Source organism: Lutra lutra, chromosome 1 (genome assembly GCF_902655055.1).
Source record: "Lutra lutra chromosome 1, mLutLut1.2, whole genome shotgun sequence".
NCBI lineage: Eukaryota > Metazoa > Chordata > Mammalia > Carnivora > Mustelidae > Lutra > Lutra lutra.
Genome location: NC_062278.1, coordinates 200024415 through 200052245, shown reverse-complemented (window position 1 = coordinate 200052245; position 27831 = coordinate 200024415). Strand labels below are relative to the sequence as shown.

The 27831-nt window shown below is 50.1% G+C and overlaps 1 protein-coding gene across 4 annotated transcripts in view; it reads left to right on the top strand.

Annotated features, from left to right (window-relative positions):
• CACNA2D3 (calcium voltage-gated channel auxiliary subunit alpha2delta 3) overlaps positions 1 to 27831 on the top strand; it is an 880032-nt gene that overhangs the window by 664819 nt on the left and 187382 nt on the right. For all 4 annotated transcript variants that reach the window (XM_047691716.1, XM_047691706.1, XM_047691725.1 and 1 more), the window contains one exon: positions 23139 to 23222. In XM_047691716.1, coding sequence (XP_047547672.1) covers positions 23139 to 23222 — 84 coding nt within the window. The remainder of the gene's footprint in view (positions 1 to 23138; positions 23223 to 27831) is intronic.

Below are 27831 nucleotides of genomic sequence, written 5' to 3'. Positions count from 1 at the left end.
TGGCGTTGCGAGGACCGGTTTGCTTCTCGCCAGGGTGGTTGTCTAGAAAGAGCTCATCCTCGAAGGGCGTCATCATCCAACTTTGCTCTAATTGCCCCGCTGTTATTGAGTCATGGCCACACCATGTGGATCCCATATGCATGCTTTCAGATGGGACTTAGGATAATATTTGATTTTGCCAATCTTTTTATCAGAAAAGGCTTGGGTTAACTGGTCAGCTAACTCCAGAATTGTAATATAACTCAGAATTATTGAAAAGTTTGATTGGAAAAGGCTACTAATTTCTGGAGGATGTTTAGGTCTAAAAATATATTTGAGTCTAAAAAGCTCAGCCTGTTCTCGGTGTCCAAGACACTCTGTGAGACTTGTCTGTTGGGGGTGGGAGAAGTTATGTGTCTGTGGGGGAGTATGGGCTCCTAGTGCTTATTCATTCCAAGTTGGAGTGGATCAGAGTCAGTAAAACAATCAAGCCTGGATCCTTCCTATGAATTTCCTTCCTATTTATCAGCTTTTTAAAAGGGAATAAAATGGAACCAGGCACCGGAAGTCACCAAGGTAACTTTTCTCTGCAGCAGTGGACATGAGTAGCTCCCCTCTGCACAGCGGACTGTCAGTGCCTTCCGGGTCTGTTACATGTCCTGGTCATGCAGCAGATGGCTTGTTTGCAAATAGTCCATTCGATGCACTTTGCAGAGCTGTGGCCACTGAGGGGGCAGATGGAAGGCTTCTAGAAAAGCAGGGCAAGCAACTAGCACCCATCATCCCATGACAGCGCAAGTGCTCACCAATACAAGTCCTTTCTGTTCTTCTCACTGCTCATCCATACAGTTATGGATGGTTTCACCAGAAGTGATGGCCAGGGTTAAGTTCCCATAAATGGGACGGCCCAGGCCAGGGCCCCAGCATCTCACCTGTGCAAATCCAAACCAGATGTATCATTTTGCAACTGATCCATGGTAAGAACATAAGGGGTCCACCCGGGGGGCTCAGTCAGTTGAGCCTCCGACTCTTGGTTTCTGCTCAGGTGATGATCTCATGGGTCGTGAGATGGAACCCCACATCAGGCTCCAGGCTCGGTGGGGACTCTGCCTGAAGATCCTCTCCCTCGGCTCCTCCCCTCACTCTCTCATGCACATGCCCTCTCTCTCTCTAAAATATAAAATAAATCTTAAAAAAAAATAAAACATAAGGAATGACTGGGCCATTTATCTATCTCTGACTCTGACTTCGTGAGGTACTTACTTGGCGTGATGCCAGCTGTCGAGGGTTCCGTGAACGCATCCACCTGAGTGTGGTCCGTAAGTGGTATGGACGCTGCCTTGAGTCTGATGTTTTCCTCTTGGGCAAAAGACAGTGGTGAAGCGGGAGGAGCTCAGCTTCAGCAACACACAGCTGGCCCTTGACTCTTGTCCTGCCACGTCCTAGCTGTGTGACCCGGAGTCACGTAGCCTCTCTGAGCTTCATGTTCTCTTGGATCCTGCCATAGCCCTCATGCAGGGACCATAGTTTTGTTGTCAGAGTAAATGGAGTCATGCGTGCAAAAAGCCTTGTGTGACAAAGCGGGCCCCAGGACATCATGGGGCCTGAGGGGGTTATCCCAGCCTCCTGTTTCTGTTCCGTTGGCTCTGTCGATCTGTGCTCAGCTTCTATAAAGGTTGGAGAATGTGGTGGTGGTGGCAGCTTAGGAGGATCCAAAGGATCCTTTTTGATGAATAGGTTGCTTTGATTCCTATGATAAACATTGGTGAGGGATTGTACACACACACACACACACACACACACACACACACGGTGTCGGTTTTCTAGGCCACCTGGGGTCTGGAAGACAGGTAGATGACAACTGTACAAGAGGTTCTCTGGCAGCCGCGCCATGTGTGGAAACTAAAGTCCATTGTTGCTGTTTGTCTGCTTTTAAACTATCAGTAAAAGTGAGAGTAGGAATTGTGGTAACAGGAGAGTGATAGGTAATAGTGATAAAAATGGTAGCTAAGCGTCTGTCCACGTGGATGGACCACTTCCGGTGCTGACGTGCGCAAGTGGTTAGTTCATCTCGGTTTTGCTTACCTCGACAACAAGGGCAGACGTTTGCCCCCCTCCTTCCCCCTAAGCACCAGCAGGGACTCAGGAGATGAGCCAAAGAAGGGGCCCTCCAAAGCCACTGTTCATTTCCACTTATTTTGGGTCCTTCTGGAAAACGTAACTTGTGGGCTTGCCCTGGAAACCTGGTATCTGCTCCAGACATCAGTCTCCCCTGCCCAGGCCCCTCCTGCAGGGCCAGGGACAGCCAGCCGTGCTCCCTGCCTCCCTGGGGACAGGGAACCCTCCTTCCAGCCCGACTCGCCTCTCCCATACCCAGCTGTATCATCGAGTCCTGATAATCAATGGACGCCCCCCTTGGTTTGGCCAGGCATGCCAGATTTCCACAGCGGGGATGAGTGTAGGGTTGCGGGCAGCACGGGGGGCAGGGTGCACGCTCACGTCAGATAACTCCGATTCCCTCTCCCTCCACCACTGGGGCTGTTTCTTGCCCCTGTAGCCAGAGGAAAGAAGTGGGTTTCTCTGAAGCACAATACCAATATTTTTCTAATTTGTCCAATAAAATCTTTCCCTTGAACTTCATGTTTGGCTTGATTTTATCCAGTATTTTCTTTAATCTTGGGTGACTTGGGTGTGAATCATGAGGCGTCTCCAAAAACAACTCAGACATAGGCACTCTCACTCAGCAGACTTGCTTTGGTTTCATTGGCAAAACTGCTAAAATAATACTTTTCTGTTGATAGCCAGGCTCTCCTTAGTCTTTCTCCAAGTGTCTCTCGACCTCTCTATCCTTGCTAGCACCTTGTGACTTCTGGAAGACTGGCGTTCACGCAGCACCCCTTTACCTGGGTCCAGGTATGCTGGGTCCTGTGGTGGCCTGGGGGACACATTGCCAGTCCCTCGGAGTTGGGGGGTGGGGGAGTGAGGCAACATCACAGCAAGAGGGACTCAAATTAGACCTTGAGGAATGCTGTTCGGGTAGTTCTTAGACATCTGGAAGTTCTCTTCTAGACCTATACCACTCACGAGCATTCAGGTTAAAAATATTTCAGAGTATAGTTACTGTTAGATTTCATTTTCTCATGCTTTATTTTCCCCCATGTCTTCCAAATATCTATGGATTTTATTTTTTCTTAAAATATGGAGCCTTACTGTATCTCTTTTTCTCTTGCCCAACAGGGCATTGAAGGAAATAAAACTGGGAAGGCACCCCCGTTAGCATGATCTGATTTTTGTTGGAAGTGTAGTGATCCATCTGCCCCTGCCTCTTCGAAGGAGGGTCATCTGAGTTGATTTCCTTCCCCAAGGAGGCCTGGAATGTGGACCTGGTCAAACCACCAAAAGAACACAAATCAGTCTCCTTCCCGGGAGCCACAACACAGGCAGGGCTCCACCGAGAAGCCTGGGGCAGGACTCATTTCCACAGAGACCGCATTGACATCTGCCAAAAGCTGTTTGCTCTGCGTCTGCAAGCGAGGAAGATGGTGAAGGATGCTGGAGGGTTTCTATTCTGGATGAAAATTTGCCAGTTGCATCAGCTGCTGGGTGCTGTGGGTGGATGAGTTGGGAGGTGGGGATGAAGGAGAGAAAACTCCATTCGTTCCTTCTGTGTTTGCGGGGTGCCCACTGAGTTCTAGACCCAGCAAAGTGCTCAGGGTGGTTGCAGAGATGTGCCCGGTCTCAAAGAACTCAACATCTAAAGGGATGGATAAGATCTTGCACTTTGGGTGCATACGGAACTGTAGACATTACTAGGGAGGGTGCATTTCTGTGTGTTTGTTAATCCCGTTGTTGGTTTTAGTGTGTTCTTACATCTGTTGATGACTACTTCTATGACAGGCATGGTGCTAGTTGCATGTGTGAAAACTTTCTTTAACTAATATAATAGGAAACCTAGCAGTCGGTGCTGTGCAAGGGCCCAGAGGCTCAAAGGAAGGGAACCTGTGGGTTCAGGCCTGGGCAGAAGGTGTGTGGAGAAGGCATTCTGCAGTCAGACTGTAAACCGATGTGCATGCCAGGCCAAGGAGGTACAGATCTCTGTGGGGAAGGCGGCGATCCCCCAGTGATAAAGGGATAAGGTGACTAAGAAGTTTCAGAGCCAGGAGCCCTAACCCAGTGCAAGTGCCATGTGCTCAGTTCAGCTCTGCTGGCTGGTGATCTTCAGGAAGTGGGAGGCAGAGTGTTGGGGGACCAAGCGGCCTGGTCTCTGCAGCCCCATGGGTGAACAACAGGGTCCTCAACTGGACGATAGCAGTTAAGATCTGGCTAGACGAGCACCATCCAGTAAAGATATAACATCAGCCACACACATGAGCTGCTTATGTCATTTAGAATTTTCTGGTGGCCACATCTGAAAAAAGCAAAAGAGAAACAGGTGGAATGCAGTTTAAGAATATATTTTGGCTATCCCGTATATCCAGAATCACAGAGTTTCAACATAAAACCAATAAAAAATTACTAATGTGCTATTTTCCATCATTTTCTTAACTAACCTTTGAAATCCGATGTGTCTTTCATGCTTTCACGACATCTCATTTAGACCTAGCCACATTTCAGGTGTTCCAGAACCACGTGTGGCTTGATGCTAGCAGATGGGACAGCGCAGGTCAAGAGTGTGACCAGACATTTTGGACCCTTTCCTTAAAGTGGGCTGGAACCAACTCCACCAGCAGCAGCAGCTCCTATTGCTATTCCGTCCTGGTAGTCTGTGCAAATGGTGGGTGGTTAGTTGGTCCTTCCCTTGTGGCCTCAGTCTCACCCTCACAGGCTGTGGGGTGGAAGCTGGGAGTTGTTCAGAATTCAGGAACATAAGGTCAATGGTCAGAGCAGATGGGCTCCTGGCTTTGGTCATGCGGCTCTGGCGGTTTCAGCCATGTGAGTTCACTCCTAAGCCACGCAGCCTTCCTCCACCACACTGCACAGCCACAGCCAGCAGGTGGGAAGCCTTAGCCATCTGGGGGGAGCCCGAGCTGTCGGGTTTTCTAAAATCAGAATGCTCAGACACCCCAGCCATGTCTGTTGTTCTGCCAAACTCACGTCCACTCTTGCAGGAGCCCCAGTGGTGCAGATACGTGTGACGTCTTCCCACCAATTACAGACTCTTTCTATGCCCTCTGGGATGCAGCGTTGCCATGCCAGCCGCTGGCTGGCTGTCCACAGCCTGCGTTCTGTCTGACCTCACCAGCCTTGCCCATGGGGCACTCCTTGACTGTTGCACTCATTCTGCCATTTTGTTCTTGTGGACCTCTGGGAGGGTCATTTGTCTTTGTCCTTCTGCTATTGCCCATGTGTTCTAGATGGGCTGTCGCAGAAGTGAGTTAACACGTGGACGTGCTGATAAATACATTCTTATGCTGGATTCCTCTCCTGTGGAATTAAGTGGACATTCCCATCGGCTCATGTAAATGTATGTTAAATGCGAAGGAGACTGTACATATCAAACACTGTTTAAATAGGAACTTAGAAGTTGGGGGCACAGGTAGAACCCTTGTCCAGATCCGACTGATTTAGCTCAAGCAGTGGATCACGTGAAGAGCCTTTGTATCGTTGCCAGAACTGTTGATGTGGGGCTGAGATGTGATCTTCATCACATCTGGGTAGATCTTTGGGTTATGCAGGGGCTGGCTCCCCTCCCACACATCTCATGGTTTTATTGTTTTGGTCATCCCTGCACTGGAGACACCTCGGTTCATTGCCCTTCATTTCTTCCCCTCATCCACACCTGCTCAGGCAAATGGGAATGGTTCTTTCTTGGTCAACAGGTGTGGGCGTGGCCTCCCCATGCCCATCCCCATCCCCCCCGCTGCCAGTTCGATTGGTCTGGCTGCAGAATGTGCCCAGAGCCCTTCCACCTCTCCTGTCTTTACACCCTGGCCAGGGGGACCCTTCTTCTGTCTCTCCCAGATGGCTGCAGTCCCCTTTCCGCTCCTCTCTGGAGACCTGGCTTTGCCCCACCCCCTCACCCCGCCCTGGCATTATTCACTCTGCAGGTCAGATGGCAATCTGACAATCAGATGGCAGGGCCCCTGACTGCCATTTAGTGTGAAACCCAAACTCCTGGCTGTGAACCACTCCCTTCCCTCCTCACCCCCCATCATATCCCTTGCTCTCGCTTCCTTGGATCACTAATCACCCCTGGGAATTGTTGATGTGTTCAAATTTTCCCCTCCTGTCGTTTGTGGGTTCCTGGGGTTTTGCTACTGCACAGAAGAGAGTCAGTAGATATTTGTTGAATGACTTTGATGATGTTTGAATGATGTTGATGACTACGTGTCTGGGTACCAATTTCCCACAATAAATGAGAAGTGCAGGTGCCACACATTCACTCATGAAACGTGTATTGAGTGCTTGCCCTATCAGGCACAGAAACTGAATTATACGTGATTGGCCAGTCCTTCCTCGTTCTGCCTCTCCCTCTGCCCTCCCGCTGGCCTGCAGCGGTTCATCAGATGCTCCTAGAGTCCAGCACTGTGCTAGCTCATCGGGACGTAGAAGTAGGTAAAAGGGTGTCTCTCCCCACAGAAGCTTACTGCACAAAACAAGAGTTTCCTGACAGCTAGAGAAAGGCCAAGAGGAGCTACGGGCTCACAGTGGCAGTTAAATGCTAAGTTAAATGTTTTTCTTGAGGAAAGGTGCCTTGAAATGCAGGAGGCCTTCCCAGAGGAGGTGGCATGCACACCAACTGCATCCACCCATCCCCTAGAGGATATTTCCCCCCCCCCTGCTCAGGAGAGTCCTCACGCTCTCCTCAGGATGGCTGTCCTCAGCCCTGACCAGACACACGACTTCTTTATTTTTTTTTTTAAGATTTTATTTATTTATTTGACAGACAGAGATCACAAGTAGGCAGAGAGGCAGGCAGAGAGAGAGGAGGAAGCAGGCTCCCTGCTGAGCAGAGAGCCTGATGCGGGGCACAATCCCAGGACCCTGGGATCATGACCCGAGCCGAAGGCAGAGGTTTTAACCCATGGAGCCACCCGCGCACCCCAGACACACGACTTCTTGCTCTGGTCTCAGAACCATGCAGGAGCCTGTTGGTTTCACGTCCCTTCCAAACCTTTCTCTCATGGGCTAGATAGAATTCCCTCTCGCCCTCCTCTCAGGCTGCTGAGGAACTGGAGAAGACTCCCCAGTAGGTGGCGCCCGGGCACTGCCGTGTGCCGTGTCCCCGCGCAGATGGTGTCCCTGCCCAGGCACCTTCTCAGAACAAAACCCAGGCGACACCAGCTCGGGCCTGGTCTGAATCCATTCTGTTTCGTTTCAGAGAAAGAATTAAGAGATGCCCAGTAAGTGTATCTGCTCAGAGGAGTGTTTTCTCTGAGAAAAAATAAACAAGGCTGTGGGACCCCCATGTAGCAAGCCCGTTCTTTTTTAAATACATCATTTGGCAAAGAACAAGACAGAGCCTTGCATGCCTTCCTCTGGAGGAAATTGCTGGAGGCACTGTTTGCGCGGCCCTGGTCTGGACACTTGGGTGCCAGGAGCAGCCCCGAGCAGGCAGCGTTTTCACCTTGAGAGCCCCGGGAGGAGGCAAGGTCGTGGTGTGCCAGGATCTGGTGGGCAGAAGCTACCCTGTGTCCCGGAAATAGCTGCTGGGTCCCCAGGTTCTGTGCTGGGCGTGTGCTTGGGCACTCAGGGCGTAGACGGAGTTGAGCAGATGGGGGGACTGGCAGCAAGGGCATGGGGTTACCTGGCGGGTCCACTCTCAGACTCCAGGAGAGCATCTGTGCGTGTTTTGTCTTCTTAAGTGTCCTGCGAGGTGGTGCCCACCCTAGAGGGAGTAGCTAATGCCTTGGCCAAGAACTATCGGTCAGAAAGCAAATTTGGGCCCATTTTCTGGGGAAAGGGAAAGAAAAGGATGATGATAGACAATGACATCTGGTCATTTTTCAGAAAGTTAAATCCATTCCATTGAAAGGAGGTCCTTAATTAGGAAGCAGTGTTATAAGGTTCTTTGGCAGAGTGCAGTTCGGGCTGGAGAGCCTCCGTTAGCTCCTGCAAACACTTTTCCCCTTCTGCTCTGCTCTCTGCCCCGACACACTGGTCCAGACGGCACTCAGCAGCGGATCCTCTACGCTGGGCACTGGGTGGGGTTTGGCGAGTGGGCCCCTCCCCTGCAAGAGGGAAAGAAAGGCCAGTGGGGTGGGTACACATTCAGCCCTGTGTCCCCGGAACTGGCTGCACCCAGTCTAAAGCCACATCAGCCTCGCCGTCTCTGTAGCTCTCTCTCTCTCTGGGGGCTCTGTCCCTTCAGGCAGAGTGCTGGAAGGGCCCCACTGCTCCCGGGGAGCAGAGTGCACAGTTTCTTCTCGTCTCCCTCAGCCTGCCCACACTGCCTGTTACAATAGCCTCTTTATTAAACCTTCCTTAATTAGCCAGCGTGACTATGCCATGTGCTTCCTGCTGGGGGCCTGACTGATATAAAGGTAAGAGTAGACCGAAGGTTTGCTTTTCTTAAGCTCTGACTCTGCCAACAAAGAAAGCAAGAAGGAAGGATGGAAGGATGGAAGGAAAGCAATGGGAAGGAGGAGGGAGGAAGGAAGGGAAGGAAGAGCAAGAGACGCCCCATTAGTGCCTTGATTATTCATGTAGGTAGTTATTTCTAGGAGCAGTGGGAGCAGAGAGCTTCCATATACCCTTCCAGTAAATTCCCCTTTTGCTCGAGGGATTAAGAAACTGAGACCTGTTGCTTACAACGACAGCAGCCTAGCCCGTACAGCCCTGAAATCCCCAAGTCTGGGAGCCTCTGCTGGGTGTGGTTCTGACCCCAGCTCTCAGGGACCTGTCTGCACCCCTTCCACCCGCCACCCACCTCCCTCCCCATCCAACCAGGATTCTTGCATAGGACTTTGAGTTTGGCCTCTGCACTACATTATAAAAATATCTTGACACATCTGCCCCTGACGGCAGGGCAATCCACCTGAATGCGGATCGGGTTGTGTTCTGCTCCCCCGTGTATATCCATGGCCTGGTGGGGTACCCAGCGGAAGACAGAGAGTGGTGAGTCGGTGGGGAGACAAGACTCACATCTAGGAAACTGATGACAGGCTATATTCTTAAGCACCAGGGTGGAAATACCGATAAGAAGTAGACTTTGTAAAAGGACTTGGTGTCTTGCTGTGGAAGGGGTGGCTGGAGGAGGCCTCGGGGAGCTGGTGTGCAGCCTAGAAGCTTGAGGTCACGGTCTGCAATCCAGGCCAGCACAGCTGGGAGCAGCAAAGGGCCCTTCAGACGCCAGATGCATAACCAGCTCCTTCTCCCACTGCTGATGCGGTGAGCCTGCCCTCCCTCCCTTCCCTCTTCCCCTCCCTCCCTCCCACCCACCATCCCTCCTTCACCTGGCCTGTAGTCATTCGGCACATCTCACGTGCTCTATCAGATGCTGGAGATCTGGCCCTAAGACAAGACAGACATAATTCCCCTTCATTTCCTGTTTACAATCTCCTGCAGATTTTTTTAAAGCTCCTAAGTAAACAAACAAATAAAAAAGCACTACACATTTTGGATCAACTCTCCAAAAGAAACAAGGATCTGAGAAAACAAAAAAGTAGGGAGAGGCCCCTCCCTTAGCTGGATGGTCAGGGAGAGCCCTTCCTGGGAATGGCATGTTTAGCTCAGCCTTGAGGGAGGGGGAAAAAAAATCACCGTGCAAAGCTGTTCGGAGATTCACTGAGGCTGAAGGAACAGTGTAAACAAAGACACTGAAGCTTGGGATGTTCAAGATGTCGCGTGTCTGGAACCTGTTGGTACATCTAGGACAGACTTCTGAAGCACCAGGGGAGGTGACTGGAGCTTCTTTTGATAGGGTCCTACTTGGGAAGAAGCTTAGGGAAGCATGTGACACTCTGCCCTTGTCCCTTCGGTCCCTGCCATTTTCCACACACACCAGCCTGGCTTGCAGCTGCCAGCACCCCGCTGAAGACTTCCCCCGGCTTCTGGAGTGCGCTCCTCTGGGGCACACAGCAGGCCAGAGGTGCCAGGGAATTAGAAGACTGGCGAGCACTCCCACCTCCCAAGCCCGGTATCTCCAGGTGCCTCTTTGGCAGCGCCCCCTGGAGCCCTGCGGTGGGACTGCGATCCAGCTGCTCACAGCGCCAGGGGGCTTGACGATGCCCCTAGTGTCAGCTGCCTGTCTCTCTTGGTGTCTGAGTCACTTGGCCATGTCCCCACAGGCATTTCCGTGGAACCCCTCCCAAGTGAATACCTTGCTCTTGAATCCTGGTCTCTGGGGCTGCTTCAGAGGGAAAACTCAATTCGGAACCCCAGCGGACCCGTGTTTCTCTGCGAAAACTGATTTGCCGTAGCCTAGAGCATCAGATGCACTTTGTGTGCCCCCACTCCACCCTTGGCATTAACGTGATGCCATCCGCCACATTTTCTGTTCCTTTCAGACCCCTGTGCGTGAACTCACATCACACCAGCCTACTTGGAGAATCCGCATTTGCGCTCAGAAGTACCAGGGAGCACGGGCTTTGTGCTGTTAATAATCAAAGGCAGGCGTTTTAAGGAAATCTGGTTTAGAGATAACATCCTCTGCTGCTTTATTGTTTGGCGAAAAGATTTGATGAGGACAAAGCCTTTCTTTACACTGGACGCACTCTGACCTTTGTTTTACTAGATTAATTTCATATCTAGAGTGCCCCATCTTGGATGATGAATTAGCAATAAAAAGCTCATCAAAATGTAATTACATGCAATGTGTTGAATAATGATCTCTTAAAAATTCCTATAGATTTGTCTGCACCTCCTTCCCCTCCTGGGGGAAATGAGCCTCAGCTGCTTGCTACTAGCCCCAGCTCAGGAATGCAAACCCTGGCCCTATGGAGGGTCTGAGATGGGAGAGCTGGCTTCCATCATTGCCCGGTGTCATCCATTGATCAATTGCTTTTCTACATGTGATGCACATCTTTATATGATTTAAAGGACCATCTCCACGGGGGTAGGAATACACAGGAAGTGGAAGCCCTCACCTCTTCCATCTGCAGCAGCCTGTCGCAGGGAGGGAGTTCTTAATTAAAATGTTAACTGCCCCGACAATAGCGGGCAGACCAGCATGGAGAAGGCCTGCAAAGCAAGCCTTAAAGCTTTCATAACTGTAAATTCCAGGAAAGTTTGCTCCTCCTTAAAATAGGAAAACAGAACCATCTGTGTCTCAGAGGAGACTTAACTGAGCTGTGCGAGTGTTGCTAGGCTTTCCCCAGGAGCCCGGCTGGTTTCTCTCCAGGGGCTGGTCTTGGACAGGGAGAAAGCCGAGCCTTACCCCTGCTTGCTTGAGGAGCCCTGTAAACCCTACAGCTGGGGCTGACAGCAGACTATTCAGATGATTCCAACAGTGAAAATGCCCCACTCATTTGAATAACTGAAGAATTCAATCATTTGAATGCCAATGATTATTCCTCCGGGAGTTTACATTTTAGAAAGATAGTGCATCTGAATCCCCATGAGGGCATTAAATTGCTATCTAATTAGCAGTCCCAAATTATATATATTTAAAAGATAATTAAAGGTTTGAAGGCTGTTGGAATAACTGGTTATACATTTAAATGAATCACAAGAAATTTGTTAGTAATGTGCGGAGTTTTTCTTTTATTTCTTGCTTCCCTCTTTGAAGTTCAGTAGACCCCACCTCTCCGGGTTAAGTTTGGTAGCGGTAAGATAAAGGCAGATGGTTTTAATTATTGCAATCCAACCTCCAAATAATTATAAGCAGCTGTCATTTTTACATAATCCTAAATGATAAGACCCAAAGAATGCAAGTAGAAAGGTTGACACCATGGGCTCTTGAGCACCGTAATTTAATAATGCCCACCGCGCTGCCAGGCTGACCACTGCACTTTGCCGAGAAGGTGCCTGAACCTTTCGGATCCTCGGTCGACTTTTAAAACCAAGCGGTGGGCACGTGCATTTCTGAACGGGCTCCCCAGGTGCCGCTTCTGCATTCTCTGTGGGTGTTTGCAGGGCAGAGGGGAGCCCTGATATGCTCGGAATATGGAAACAAGAAAGTAGTTTGGCTCAGCCAGACGGGGCTTTGGCTGCAAGTCCTCCTCGGCCTCCCTACCCCTTTCTCCTTGGGACGGGGTCTTCCCCTGTTCTTGTACCACTGAGCCCCTCCTAGAGGTCATGGCCTGGTAGAAGGCCACCCAGCAGCTGGCATTTCTCTGGGCTGTGGCTGGGGATTTCTCAGGGAGGAGTGCTCACGCAGCTGGCCAGGGTCAGAAATCCCAAATGACTGGCTGACCTGCCGGCCTCCAACCAGGATGCTCCAGGATCCCATTTACATTTACATTTTGGGTGTGTCTCTCTCTGGAAGGACAGAGACCCCCCTGAGGAGCAAGTCAGGGGGATACTTATCATAGCCGCAGTGGCTGCTCCCTATTGGACCCAATGACTTCAAAACTGAAGTCTGACAAAGGCGCACCATTCACCCTAGGTAGCCCTGCGGTTGCACTTTGCCAGAGACAAGTCTAGAGCATCCTCTAGAAGGAAGACACACCACACCACACCACACACGCACACACTCCAAATTGAATCAAAAGCCCAAGGACCCAAATGCCTGCTGGCTTCTCCCAGAAAGCCTCTCCTGGGGTGTCTCCGTTTCTAGCTACATTCCGGGAAGAGGGTTTGGGGGGAACTGAGACAGGTGAAGGGAATTCCCGGACTCCTACCATTGCAGCAGGATTGGGGGTCCTATGACTGGAATGCCCGTGTCAGGAAATGGAGCCTGCTTCATCCAGGCTCAGATACAAATATAAACAGTACCTTCCTGTACATTTAGTGGAAAGAGACCTTTGAGAGTTAACCATCGAGGTTCAGCTATGCTCAATGTGGGATGGCAGGGAGGTGGCTGACTGTGATCCCAGGTCACCTCGTGGTCATCCCTTCCTGTGCCCTCGCAGGACACATCACAGGCAAGCACCTGTCCACTGGGGGCAGCCTCAGGGCCACCAGGATATGTCAGTCCATGAGCCAGAGCAGTCTCTGAGGCTAGGGTCGGTCTCCGCTACAGCCTCCCCGGTCAGCTGTGTGACCTTGGACAAGTCACTCAACCTCCCTGACCACAGTTTCCTGTGATGAAAAATGAATGCAAAAATAGGGCCCCTGGAGGGGATTGTTCTGAGGATAAAATGAGCTCATGTTCCCATGAGGTCTGGAACTGGCCAGGCACGTAATATGTGTTATACACGTGCTTATGAAATGAATATAGGTCCCAATGTGTTCACTTACTCTGTTTACTCATTCGACTATTCAACTATTCATGGTGAACCTTCTGCCAGGTACTCTCCTGGCACTGGCAGGTTCGATGCCAAAGGAGAAGCAGCCTCTTTCCGGAAGACCTTGGGACCTAGTGGGGGACGTAGGCAAGTAAGCAACAAACTTGCAGTATGCTGTGATGGGTGTGGAGACGGAGAGACCGCAGGAGGCCTAGGAGAGCACAGGAAGGACCTGAACCAACTCCGCACTGGGCAGCAGACGTCCCAGAGGAGCTGCTGCCTCCTCTGGTCCTGGGAGACACTGGACTTTGAGCTGAGGTGAAGAGTGCTGGGAACAGTTGGAGTGGGGGAAGGATGCAGGGGCCTGAAGGCAAGGATGGTGATAACATTGTTAGCAGCTGGCTGGATCTAGCTGGAGAGCAGTACAGAGGGAGTTGGGAAATGGTGAGAGGGAGGTCTGAGCCATAGGCAGAGGCAGACTGATGGGGACTGTGGCATTCTGGAGCATTGGACATCATCCTAGAGGGCATGGGGAGAGGAGCTGTGAGGATTCCAGGCCAAGTGGTGGTTTTGGTTGCAGAAGAACCCCCTTGGCTGGACCCTGAACAGTGGATGGCAGGGGCACAGTCCATGCAGGGGGACTTAGGAGATGCTCACCCTCATTGAGGGGAGGGAGGGTATTGTGGTGGCTGAAACTAAGTTGGTGGCAAGAAGGATGGAGAGATGTGACTCAATTTCAACATACACATTGAAGATAAAAGCAGTGGACATGGTGGTTTGATGAGCCCTGGTTGCCTTGCCTGGCCCACTGGCCTCTTTCTCTGACTATTCGCCTCTCCAGCCTCTGCCCAACATTTTCATGATCACAGACAAACATAAGACCCAGAGGACTGAGTCAGCCTTGCAGGGGACTTTAGGTTTTCCTATGAGTCATGGGCGACATCAGAAGTCTCTTGGGCTTATTCAGACCAGCATGTATCCAGAATTTTTTTTTTTTTTTTTTAGATAGATCAGTGTATTTCAGAATCACCTGCAAAAAAAAGAAAAGAAAAGAAAAGAATCAAACCTAAATATTTTGCTGGGCCACCAGTCTAGTGGGCTGGACAGAGTAGTGACAGATGAGAGCCTACTCAGTTTGGTGGTCAAGATGTGGCCAGGGCAGAGAGCAGGTGGGTGGGAAAGATGGTCGTAGGCATACTGATGCTACAATACTGTGTGTCCTTGGGAAGGTGCAGAGCAAGGGCCACCCCAGGGGAGAAGGGAGATAGACTCTAGCAAAGGATCAGAGAAACATCCTTGGAAGATGTGGGCACAGAGGAGGATTGGTCCCTTTATGTCTTCTCTTCCTTCACAAATATCTTGAAAACTTTAAGCAGAAAAAGAGAAACAAAATGAAGACATCATGCCAAGCATTCTGCTAGATAAAATCACATGCACGCATGTGCGCACACACGTGCACGCACACGCAGACACACACACACACACATTCATTTAGGTTTGAGGAAGGCTCAGCTTTCTGATATAGGTTGATCCCATCACAGGCATAAACCAGAGTCCGGGGTAGTGGTAGCTGGCTTGGAAGGAGGGATTCTTTTCCCTCTTTCCTTCCTCTCTCTCTTTCCTTCACTTGCAAATTCATTGCCCACTTCCTGCTGTCATGCCAGTTAGCACAGAAACCTGAGCATGGAGAGAGTTCTCTCCGTTCCAAGCACCGTCCCTCCGAGGAGAACCAGTAAGACTAGAGACTTCTCCCGGGAGCTGAGCCAGGAGAGGCACTGGGAACGGGGGTGGCAGGTAAGGAAGGCGTGGAGAGGTGCTGGCTACAGGAGGAAACACCCAGAAGAGAGCTCACTCTGTGTGGACGCTCAGCTACAGCACCCCTGGACAGGAAACGTGTCTCATCACACTGTCGGTTGATGCGCTTTTCTGATCTCACCTGAGTGAATAAGAAAATTCATTGTCTTGGCAGTTCCAAAATTGGAGTCTCCTTGTGGTACCCAATTATAGTGCATGTTCAAAATAGCCTGACACATTTCAATTCCCAAGGGTCTCTTGCTCGAGGGAATAATGCCAACTAAAGTTCTGTAAATGCGCAGAAAACTTGCCTTGGCAAATGTCACATACTTTCAACTTATAGAGGTCCTCTTTTATCCTAGATGTTATTTCCTAATGACTCAGGTATCTCCAACCTTTGTATGAAATCAGCTTTGGGATATGGCACTGGATGCTTAAGATCCTGGTGCAACTGTGTTTGGAATTTTGAAATTCATTCTTTTCTTTTCTTTTTTTTTTTAGAGAGAGCAGTGGAGGGTGAGCAAGAGGTGGGGGCTTGTGGGGTGGGCAAAGGGAAAGAGAGGGGGTGAATCCCAGGCAGACTCTACGCCCAGCACAAGCCCGACTCAGGGCTCCATCTCACGACCCCGAGATCATGACCTGAACTGAAATTGAGTCAGACGCTGAAACAGTTGAGCCAGACAGGCGCCCCGGAAATTCATTTTGAAGGCTGATCTGCATCTAAGCTTTGCCCAGAAAGCCATAGTGTGGGTTTTGTCCAAAGTGTTCTAACCTATCAGAGGGGCCGCCTTGCAAGCACCCACAGGCGTCTTTCCTTTGCAAGTGGCATTTGGGTTCTGCCTTCTGTGCTACAGGCTGCTCTTCCCCCCACCCCCCCCGAATGGGCCCTTCCCCTGACTCAGGTCCTGCACTCCCTTCCCAAGCCCGTTGCTGGCACAAAAGCTCCTCCCGCCCCCGCCGCTCAGCCCGATTTTCATTTTTATGACTTGGCTATGACAAGACAGACCGGCTTCCTGGGAATGGGAATTTCAGCCCAGCCGCCATGGAGAAGCCACGCTGAAGGTCAAAACCACTGGCAGAGCTGGGCCGCTTCCTCACACCATGTGGGTGACTCACGGTGACTTGGAGGACACCGATGCAGATAAAGGTCATTTGGGTTTTCAAAGCAGCCTGTTAATTGTTGTTTTTTTAAAAAAATACCAAAGCTGTTTGAGTTTTACAACTATCAAAAGGACTTTGTAATCACACTAAGAGAGCACGGGGAACTTTTCATCTTTGAGACACTTAAAAACATTAATTAGTAAGAGCATGGTACCTGGTGGAAAAAGGAAAAGCCTTGTTGTCTGGACATGCCCAGTTGTGTCTTTCCCACCTTCCGGCTGCTTTGGGACACACCCGCTGGGCTTCCCTCCTGCATACCTGGGCTGCTCATCTTCCCATGCGCACGAAGGATTTCATCTCCGTATACAGACTCATCGGGACACCGCCGTGCTTGTCCCTGCCATCCTGTCATCTAGCTTACCTAGCAAGGTCTGAACCCCATGGCGGCACACCACTAGAGGGCCAGCACCATTCTGATGGAAATCCCAGCTACCACGGTGCCATCGGATGCCACCAGGCTTGTCTGAGACTCTGAGTCAGATACTGGCTAATGGGCCTGGTGTTGCGTGTCCTGCATATGTGGCCCGATGCCAGCTCTGTGTATGCCTTCAGTGTATCCTTCCTTGTTCTCAGTTTGAAACTGACTCTTGTGTGGGCTTCCGCCATGGTTCCGCACCTGCTTAACATGCCTGCTGTGTGCGGCGCTGTGGGTGGTCGCTGTCGGAGCTGAGACCCCTCCAGGGAGGCAGTGCGGACGATGATGAGGACCCAAGGCTGAGCTACCGGGCAGAGGTGGGGTGGAATCGCTCAGTCCTAAGGTCGATCAGCTGTGCCACCGCCACATGGTCTGCATCCCTGGACTCCGCATTTGCCTGTCTGTGGGGCAATCAGCCCTCCAAGGAAGTACATGCTGCGTTTAGCACCGTGCCTGGAAAGAGAGCATTCACTCTTCCTGAGCAATGATAGGAGGGGAGGGAGAAGCTGGCCGGCAGAAAACTCTCTCTCTCTCTCTCTCTCTTTTTTTTTTTTTTTTTTTTTTTTTGGCTAAAGGCAGTTACTTGGAAAGCAGAACAGATTGGTTGCTACATTTTATAAATTCCTTGTGGGAGGAACAATGAATTTAGAGAACTGGAAGCAGTAACTTCTTCCAAGGACTTACCTTTGGGCCAGCTAGCTGAATAGTGGGTGGCGATGCCCTTGTTGCCCATTTTGTGATAGCAAATGTGATAGTTTTCCATTCTTGCACTTTTTAGTATTTTCCAAATTTTCTGCAGTGAGCAGTTTTTACATGGAAAATCGGGGATCGGGGTGGGGGGTACTTAAAAAACAGCAAAAGCTTAAACTAAATGTGGACTATCGCCGGGAGAGCAGTGTCCGATACTCCGCTTCTACTGAGTCTCCACTGACTGGGGCGACCCACTCTGAGGCTGGACCTTGCATGACAGCCAGAGAACTTGACTTGCAAATTCTAGGGGACGAAGCTATAGCCCTGTCTCAGGCCCACCTGGCCACATGGCCTTGGGGCCACGTCCTGTTTGCGACCCTTCCCTTTGACCTTGAGAATGGACTGCAACACCAGGTTGAACTGCCACTTTCAAAGGCTAGAAATACTATTAAACAGCCACACTGTAAAGAAACATTGTATCCCATGAGCTTCGGCGCTGGGTGGAGGCAGGAGCTGCCACATCCCTGAATCAGTAATGATGCTGGCATTTACTGGTGTTGGCCTAGTGGGTGTTTCTCAAGACTGTTTGTCAGAACATACTCTGTGATGTGCTACATTTGTGCCCATTTGCTTCCCACGCCAGCCCTGTGAGCTGAATGCTATTACCCCACCCTGCAGACGAGCAGCACGGGGCCTAGAGAAATGCACGCCCGCCACAGAACATGCAGCCTGTGTGTGACTCGGAGATCCAGGCTGCTACCTGCTCTTTAGCCGCCCTGATGGGCAAGCAGTGGGTCATGACCTACACCTTGAGTGCAGGAGACAACCCTGCTCAGACAGCTTCTCCATGCTTCGCTGGGGCTCCCCTAGGCCTGGCTCAGTGCCTGATAAGTGTATTTGGGGGGGGATGTAGGTGAGTATAGGAGCAAATAAGGGACCAGATGGAGGCAGGAGGGAAGGAACGAGGTGCCCGGGAGCCATTAGGCCATGCTGTCTTGTGTGCAGAGGAGAGAAGATGTGCCTCCTTTTCCTTCTCCTGAAAGGACTACTTCAGCCCCTGGGACGAGAGGAGACTCAGGCCTTGGGGGAGGTGGCAAAGGTGTTCACCAGCCGAGAGCCTTGCCAGCCTTGGGAGAGAACATCTGCCCAGACAGTGGCTGGCTCCCCTCCCTTGGCCACACCCCTGTACCAGATGGCATTAGCTCTGGGCAAGTTTTCTTCCTCTCCAGTTGTGGGCCTCCCAGCCCCATCTCCTTCCTTCCTGTTGGCAGCGTGGAGTGGCATGTACAATTTATCAATTATTAGCATACACAATATGTGCCTCATGGAGGCTGTATGGCTGTATGTAGATAATTTTCTCTGGCCCTTCCAAAAAACGCTCAGGAAAAGCAAAGGCATTTTTGGTTCTTTCGAATAAACGTGAACGTGACCATCACCTTAGCCCATCCCGTTGTGCTTCTGGAAGTCGGTCTGTAGGTAACCCCAGCGAGCACACTCACGGAATCCAGGAAACACCACCTGGCGGGTTCAGGCGTGGAAGGTGTGCCCCCCGATGGCTCCAGCTGGCCCCTCAGATGGGTGCCCGTCCTGTCCCGTCCTCCCAGGCCACAGGCTGGTTTGTGTGTTCACCACATCTGGCCTTTATTTGAAACCCCACCTCAAAGTATTTCATAGCACAGAATATCTTTCCTTATTAAATTCTCCCCCACATATTTTTTTCATAAAACAGGCACCAAAAACTACAAACCTACCCGTGGCTCTCAAAGTATCTGTTTATAAACCTTTGGAAACCGTTCGCAATTCGTTAATCACATTTTCAAAGGAAGTTACAGTTTATAGATACACTAACAAATGCCATATCCGATGCCTCAGCCCCAGTAACGAGATCCTCACGCAGGGAGAGAGGGAGTGGAGCTGGTGGATCCAGGATGTGTCAGAGGCTAAATCCGGAGGGACAGGAGAGAGCTGGCCCAGGAGGCTGAGGTTTACTTCTGTTTCTGTCACTCTTACTCTGTGGCCTCACATCTCTTCTCTCGTGGGGAGAGTAGAGAGAGGGGATCAGCCGTACTCAAACACAGCAGTCTATCTACAGTGACAGTGAGATAGATATTTTTCAGGTCACATGCTCCTAAAAAACTGTTAGGAACACTTCACTTAAAGTGTACTTTAAAAGTGGTTCATTTACAAGGGGAAATGTTAAAGGCATTAAATATATCCAAGTCAGAACTCCGAAGTTCCCAATGCTTAAAACCCAAGCCAGCTTAAAAAAAAAAAAAATCTTTAAGAAGGAAAAGGGGTAATGTGGAGAGCATATATTTGGTACCTAAAACATCCAAGGGCATAAAGCTTTCAGGTGCAGCTTGATCCAGGCACACACACCATGTTTTTAGGACTCTCTCCTGTTTTTTCTCCGCTTGCTCTGCACTGGCTTCATTCTCAGGAAGGCTCTCTCCAAGCAGAAGCAGAGATAGTTATGAGGAGCTCAAGTTCACATCCTACCACCTTAATGGTGCTAGCAGATGTGCACTCCTCCACGGCTGGAGGCCATGCACAGCTCAAGTGTCTGCCTTGTGGAGGTCTCATCTCTAGCCTTCCCATACGCTCTCCTAATGGGAGAGAAGATAAAGGTGGACCTCAGGTCCTTATGCTGCAGTTTACTCATCACCCTCAACCTGTCTTATTTTATGCAAACAGCCACTGATTTTTCCCTCTCTCATTCAAAATAATCATTCTGTTACATTACTGCTTGCACTCTGAAGGAGCTCACCCATTAATAAAGACCCCAATGGGAAGCGTTTTAGACTGGTCTCCCAAACTCGGGTAAGCAGACATTGTAGAGGGCCATTCCCACAATGGCGTTCTAGAACGGATCTCCCCAGCCGTGCCTGTTTCCTTCAGTGAAATGAAATTACTTAGACTCAGTGGCTTGTGGACCAGTCCACTGTGAATGCCTCTTCACCTCCAGGTTTCCTGAATATCCAAAGTGCAAAGTACTGAATTCCTTGCATAGTTATAAGAAAAGAAATGAAGAAGGACATCCAAGAGTGGTCAGAAGTCAAGGGTTCACTTACAGATCTGTGAATTACAGAATTGCCAAGTACCATCTGAAAGGACTTGGGGCTTCGTAGCATAGGTATGAGTTTTTCCTGCTGGGACAGTCTCGAGTCCCAGCTGAGCTATAGTCCACAAGTCGGTGCATAAGAGATGTGGCTTCTGTGAATCACTGAATGGGTCACCTTCATTTCAAGGAAATGACCTGTTAGCCAATTGTATACGATGAGCCTGTGTCTTGACCAGCAAGCTCACGGCTCTTAGGAGTCATGCTAGCTATATATTAAGGCTTGATTCTGTGCCAGGAATGGCTTTGTCCATTTGCATACAGTATCTAGTTAATCTCTCAACCTACCATTGCCCAGGAGGTACTATTGTTTTTCCTATTTTGCAACTGAGAAAAGGGGACCGTGGAGGAACTTGGCGCCCTGCTCAGGATCACAGGCCCAGTAAGTGGCAAAACTATCCTCACAAAGACAAATGGACATTTTCTGAGGCTAAGGGAACATTGGGTGCTTGGGACCTCAGGAGTCTTTTTAAATTTCTTTAGGAGTGTTTGAAATAACGTGAGGTTCAGCCATGAAAATTTGGTCAGGGGCTGGTGATGGGTGGGGTATGTCCTGCCCCAAGCTGGCTGTGGGATCTTATCTAAAGTGTCCTTTTACCCATTATTTAGCTTGTGACCGCCTCTTTTCCTGTATGTGCGATGGGCAATAAACTGACCTTGAAAAGGCAAAATTAATGGTGATAACCTGCAAGCAGGTCCTTGGAGAAGAAAGACAGACTGCTTCATTGGCTTTGTTTATAGTACTGGGTCCTTTCTAGGTGTCTGATAAATGTATTTGAATAAATAAATAAAGGAGCATTTTGAAATAACCAAAGGAAGTACTTCTCACCAAAAAACAAAACAAAACCAAAAAATGAACAACAACAAAAACCATTTTAGACCTAACATTGCACCACCCACGGAAGCTCTGCCTTTAATGCCCAGAAGCTGGGGTGTGTGGGCTTCTGGGGGCAACTAGCCGCTCTCAGTAAGGCTCTTACCAAAATGGAGCTTGGAGGCCGTTAGGCAGTTAACAGAGGTCGAGAGCGTCTGACTCTGCCTCCTTGAAGGGATGTGGCAAGTCTTTTAGCATCATGGCCCCTTCCCCATCGCACATCCTCACTGTGAGACATGGGTCACAGCTCTACTCGCCTTCTTCTGTTCCTTCCACTCAGCCTCCGTCTGGCTCTCGCAAGGGCTGGAGCTTCCATGAACACACAAAGTTTCCATAATGGGATCCAACTGCAAATCTGCTGTCATTTATGACCGCCTCTCAGGCAGCCACTTCCCCTTCTCTTTGTCTGCGATGGATCCGATGTCCTAAAACTGACCTTGAACATCTGTGAGTTGGAAAACCTGAGAGAAGGGAGTGGACAGGTGGCTGACCCAGGTGACCCGAGCCCACTGCCCTTCAGGGACAGTGCAGCCTTCCTGGGGGGCGGGGGGGGGGGAGGGCTGTGGAGTGGGCACACTCCAGAGGCGTCCCAGGTCTCCTGAAATGCACTTGACAGGAAGAATAAGAGGGCAGGAAAACCACTAGACCCTGTTTGGCCCCACAGTGGCCAAGATCTACCCTGTCTAGCCTCTGTCCCCTTGGTCCTGCTGGGGGCCCATTCAGATCTGTGTGGTTCAACATCTTGGCAGTGATCTTCTCCTTCACAACGATGTGCCTTTAGCACCTGTGTCTACAGCAGCCAAGCAGCGTCCAAAATAGTAACCTGTGCTTTGGGGGTCTGAAAACACAGTGACACTGTCCCCTCTCAAATCTTACCAATTCAATCCAAAGATGACCGACTTAGGGACCGAAAAAGAAAAAAACTGTACATACATAGGTATTTTTTCCAATATGCCATTGGCCGTAGCTTATGAACTTAAAAGGGGTTGCTTATCTTCAGCCCGCAGTAGAGGGCAGACTTTCCTACATTATAAACATCCCAACCACCAGCATTAAAGTCCCTGAGACACAGGAATGCCCAAACATACACCCGTCCAGCGGATAAAATGGTAGTCTTGTGGGGTGACTAACACCAGTGATTTAGGGTGAAAAAAGAAAAACCACTCTCCCAGTTCTTAAGACACTCATGAGCTTTTCCAGATAAATGCCCTCATGGCCATTAAATCTGTCAGTGACTCTCAGCACCCACATCCACTCTGGGCACAGAGGCCTTACTCAGTTCAGTCCTGCCGCGGCCTGTGTGATAGCAAGTAGTAGGCTCCGTGTGTCTACAAAATGTCGCCAGGATGTTGACCCCAACTGTGGAGACCAGTGCTTTTGTTTCCTTGCCGAAGGGTATGGCATGGGTTTGAGACTGGAGGGGGACAAAGGGATAGCACTACAGTTTTGATAAACTGTGAAAAGCCTTTTCCTGTGTCACAGAGGGATGACTTTTAAAACTTCGGGGCAGAGAAGGAGCTCCCCTATTCCACAAAGGTGCCATCCAGGCAGGGGAAATCTTCGCTTTGCTTCTGGTGGATTCAGAGGCAACGAGTCCAGTAGGCAAATTCACATCAAGGAACATCAACTCTTTATCCCCTCAGCTCGGACCAACTGGCCTGGGCTTTCCTGCTTTTACAGTCTGTCGGACTTTACCCCGCTGGGTTCTCTCCAGTGTCCCTCCACTCGGTCCCCATCCAAGAAATAGGGCTTGGGTAGGTAAAGGCTGTCCTGGCTGATGATTCATGGAAATTTTTTTTTCTTTTCTTTTTCTTTTTCTTTATCTTCTCTTGCTGCCAGTACGAAGAAGGAAAAAAGCGAAGGAAACCTAACTACAGTAGCGTTGACCTCTCTGAGGTGGAGTGGGAAGACCGGGATGATGTGGTAAGTGACTTGATTTCCAAGCCCGGTGAGGTGGGAGTGCTCCACGGGACCCACTTCTATACCTGGCGGCCACCTGAGGAGCTGGCCGAGGGGCCCCCCCAGAGGACACCTGGCCCCCAGAGGGATGTGAAGACAATGGGCTCTTCTCATGGCATTGGTAGTTTATAAGTCTCCTGCTGGCTGGGACGGTTACAGCTCGGCCAGCCACCTGCCTGCTTTGCGCAGTTAGCGGACACCATTCCCTGCCGGGTTCTGGTCCCTTCTGCTGTGGGTTCATCCAGACTCTTCCTCAGTGCAGTTTAAGGGATCTGCCACCTCAGGGGAGCCTGGCCCGAGCCCGGCTGGGCAGCAGAAGGCTGTGCCCACCATCCAGTCAGGGCCAGATGAACTTGCCAGGATGCCTTGCTTTCAGACAGTCACTCAGGACCCCTCTGCATGGATGGCGGTCTGTTTCCTGAGCTGTCCCAGCTGTCCCCCTTCCGGCCACACTGCAAGGGCACACTCACTCCTTTCCCACCCAGACTCAGCCTTTGGCACTGTATCAAAAGCCTTCCTTATGCCCATGACTTAACCCCATCCATCTCCTTGTTATTTCCTCAATAAATCAGATTTGTTCGACATGGCTGACTTTGCGTGAATGTAGGCAGACTGTCCTTAATTAAATTGTCACTTCCCGTGAGTTCCTGCCTGGATCCTTGCTCTTGACTTTCTCTGTGGTGTGCCCATGCCAGGATCACAGCTCTCTGCCCGCGTCCTCCCTGACTTGTCCTGGGTCCTTTCTTCAGTTTGACCACAGAGAGAGCCGTGGGTCTTTCCCTCAGTCTGTCCTGCTTTCCAAAGAGTTGTTGAGGGAAACCATTTGGATTCCCCAGCTGGGTTCTCTTGCTGTCGTTCTCTTCTCTTTGTGTCCTGTGCTCCCTGGACGTCTCAGCTAGCATAAATCTTGGCGTTTCTTCCTGGCCTGTAAAAGGCAAGAAGCATATCTGAGAAGTGTAGCTGATTTCCTTCATCTGTACTAGGACTCTTGGAACTCAAGTTCAGAAAAAATAACTACTATTTGATAAAAAACAACTCCCTCACCTGCCTCTTTTCCCCCACCTGCTGGTGGCCTGATGTCGGGTCAGCTCAAGACCTGGGAGGGCTCTACATCTTGTTCCTTAAACATGGTCATCAGGGTCTTTTGGTTGTGCCATTCCCAATGTCCATGCTCTCCCCTTTCCTCCTGCTCTTACCAAGAAGCAGGCTGGCACAGCTGGAAGGGGCACTGCTGGAACATTAGCCCGCCTGGGTTCCAATCCCATGATGGCGATCTGCTGGCTCTTGGTCTCAAGCACACAGTTATTCTCTCTGTGCCCCAATTTTGGTTTTGGTCCTTCTTTTCCCAGTAAAGTGAGGATGATGATGATACTACGTACATCAGACCTGTCGTGACTCTTAAGTGTGTTAATATGCTGAAAGATGAAAATGCCTGTCCACCACAGTGTGGACATAGGGAGTGTCTGTGAGCGTGGCTGGTCTCTGTACTATTCTCTTCAGCATTAATCCTCAGGTAACCTGTTCATGAATGAATGCCCCATGGTTTTGCAGCTGCTAAATTGTCTCGTGAGTGTCTGAAGGGTGTATTCCACTTTTTTCCTTTCTCTTCCATCTTCACTTTATCAGTTGCTTTATTTTGACTCCACTGGACCTTTTGGTTTCCTTTCCCAGAAGGCTGGAACCTTGTCGTCAACATGCCTCTCCCTCCCTTCATCCCATCCATTTAGATCAATAGGGGAGGAAAACTGCTTTACGCTCCTTCTCACTTCGGAGCCCTCACATCATGTTACTGGAAGAGATTTATGTCTTGGCTCACTCTAGCCATTGCCTGCACGCCAGTTAATTTTCAAGGAGCTAATATCTCCTTTTATTAATGGTGGCTTCCTTGCTCTAACCTCTTTTCTCATCGGAGCTGCAAACATTGGATTCCCAGCCTCTTACATGTTCTTCACCTCCATCCAACTCCCCACACTGGGTTTTCAGTGTCCACCTGCAGAGTTCCCACATCTCCTGCAAGTTCACTGCCCTTACTCCACTCCAGCTGGTCTCTCGTGGTCTCTCTGGTTTGGGTCTCTTGTCTTACTTCCTTGAGGAACATGGTACACTCCAAGTGTGAATTCCTTCACCTCCAACACATTTGGTGAAGGTAGCCATTTCTTTCCTAGAGATTTGCACTCCCTTGACTGGAGAATACTGGAACCTACACAGAGAAGCTTTGTAACATTGACATGTCATCCCACATGCCCATGTGTGCACCACTGGGGTTGGCATGTAAGTGACAGAAGGCAGGCTTTGGGTCAAGATCTGGGAAAGACTGTGAAGCAGAGCCTGCCCAGCTGCAGAGAACTCCTTGGAAGGAGCTTCCTACTTCTCTTGGCAGCCCCGCTCTTGTTGAATGTAATGATGGTATTTATAACATAGACCCTGTGTCCTTCCAAAAAAGATGTGAGGTCACAAATACTATTAAAACATGTGCAAAATAGACTGGCTAAAATTAGAATCTTAAAAAGAGGGAGAAAAATTAGAAGCCATTTAGAGGTGGATGAACAGGACATCTGGGCCAGACTCCAGGCGATTTAGGCATCACATCAAAATACAATGAGTAAGGAGGCTCTTTGGAAACCCAGAAGCCAGGAAGGGAACCCGAGACACCCATAGCCTGACCTGAATCACCAGTGTTGGTCACCTCTGGGAAGGAAAAAAAAAAAAAATCTTTTAAAGTGGAGTTTATCCTTTGGTTATAAATTCCTACAGATGGTTGAAGGACTTAAGGATGGCATCTTTCTTCCTTCTGTTACCTTTTAGTCATTCCTAAAACTTTCCACAGTGAACATGATTATTTCTGTGGAAAAAAAAAAAAAACAACAAAAAACAAAAAAAAAACAAAAAAAAACAAATGTAGATCATCATAACTGACATAGCGAGTCCTTCCTATATGCCAGCACTGTTCCCGGTGCTATGTGTGGAGGACGAGTCTACACAGCAGTTTTACAAAGTCAGTGTTACTGCTGTCCTCATCTTGCTGTAAGGAAACTGAGGCAGAGAACGGATTGGTCCATGGGCACGCCGTGTGGATTCCAGCCCAGGCCGCCTGGCTCCAAAGCTCTTGACCAACTTTGTTATGCCCTTGAATCCAGGAGTCCTTAAAGACTCTGTGTCAGTGCCCTCACAACATTCCCACAGCACCCTCCCCTGAGGGGTGCAGCAGAAATGGGGAGTCCTTGCAGCCAGCTGCTGAGCAAATGCTCGCCATGGGGTGGCGCTGTAAACACCCTCCAGAGTTGGCCTCGGCCCCCTGAAACCCCTTCTGCTGCCCTGTGAGCCTTTTCTGCAGCTCTCCAGTCAACTCACATTTTGCCTTCTCCGCAATGATTCTGTGGAAAATTTCCTTCGAGTCTTTTCTTTCTAAAGCTCCATAAACCTCTTCTCCTGGGGTAAATTGATGGGAACTTGCTCCATTAGTCTGTTCTTCTTCACACCCACTCCAGTGTCTCTGCAGCTCATGCTTGAGTCCTGGGTGGCCAGACCAAGTGCAGCGCCCCCCCCGCCGCCCCCGCCCCTGACACACAGAGAGAGAGCGAGAGAGAGAGCACGAGGATTTTGATTTTGTTGTACAGATACTCTGTGCCCGAGTCTGTTTTCATATCTTGGTTAAATGCTTGCTTGGAAATGACAGACCTGTTTATCTCCTGCTTCTCCCTTCCCCTTTCATGTCTTGGCTTGGCCCACATGGCTTGGCCTTGGGGGCCTGGAAGTGCGTGCCACCTGCGCCCCAGGAAAGGTGAGGCTCATGTTCTGATGTGGAGAGCAAACCACCGTCAGCAGAACGAGAGATCATTACACACTTATGCGTAAAACCCAAGGCGGCCAGTGAACCTCTGGGGAAGAGCTTCCTTAACGAGCTCGAACACAGGAGGAAGAGCCGGAGGCTCCTGATGGAACCAGAAGCATGATCAGCAGCTTGTCATGTGGGGGGTACTCTGAGTGGTCTGCGAAGCTGTTTCAGCTCTGGGGTGTGGGCGAGAGAGACAGGCGCACTGGGGGCTCTGCGGAAATGTGTCCGATCTGGATAACGCAGGACCCAGGAGAAGGAGGGTGGTTCCCAGAGAGACAGGGGAGTTGATCACCATCCCCCAGAAAACTATTTCTAACCAAAGAGGTTAAATAAATCTTTCTTTTATCAATCCCACTGTGGTGAGAGCTGCTTTAGTGTCTGCTGCATTATCACGCTTGCATCAGATAGGGAGAAATAAAGGCGTATTGTTGATGTTTTACTTTGCTCTCCTTTGGCGCTGTTAAGTAGAACATTGGCACGTGTGATTTTTTTTTTACTGACTACGTAATATGCTAACATTGGGGCACACCCAAACTTGCTTGGGAATATTCCTCCGCCAGGCCATTTTCATTTCTCCAGGTACTCATTGCTGTAATCCAGGTCGTGGCAAATTCAAGGGCCATTTGGCTAGTTCTGAAGAGCACCATGGATCTTTGCCCTTCCTGGCCTGGTGGGGACTGCGAGCTTCAAGACTCCTTCACTATTCTGGTCTCTGCTCTGGGTCCCTCCGCCATCTTG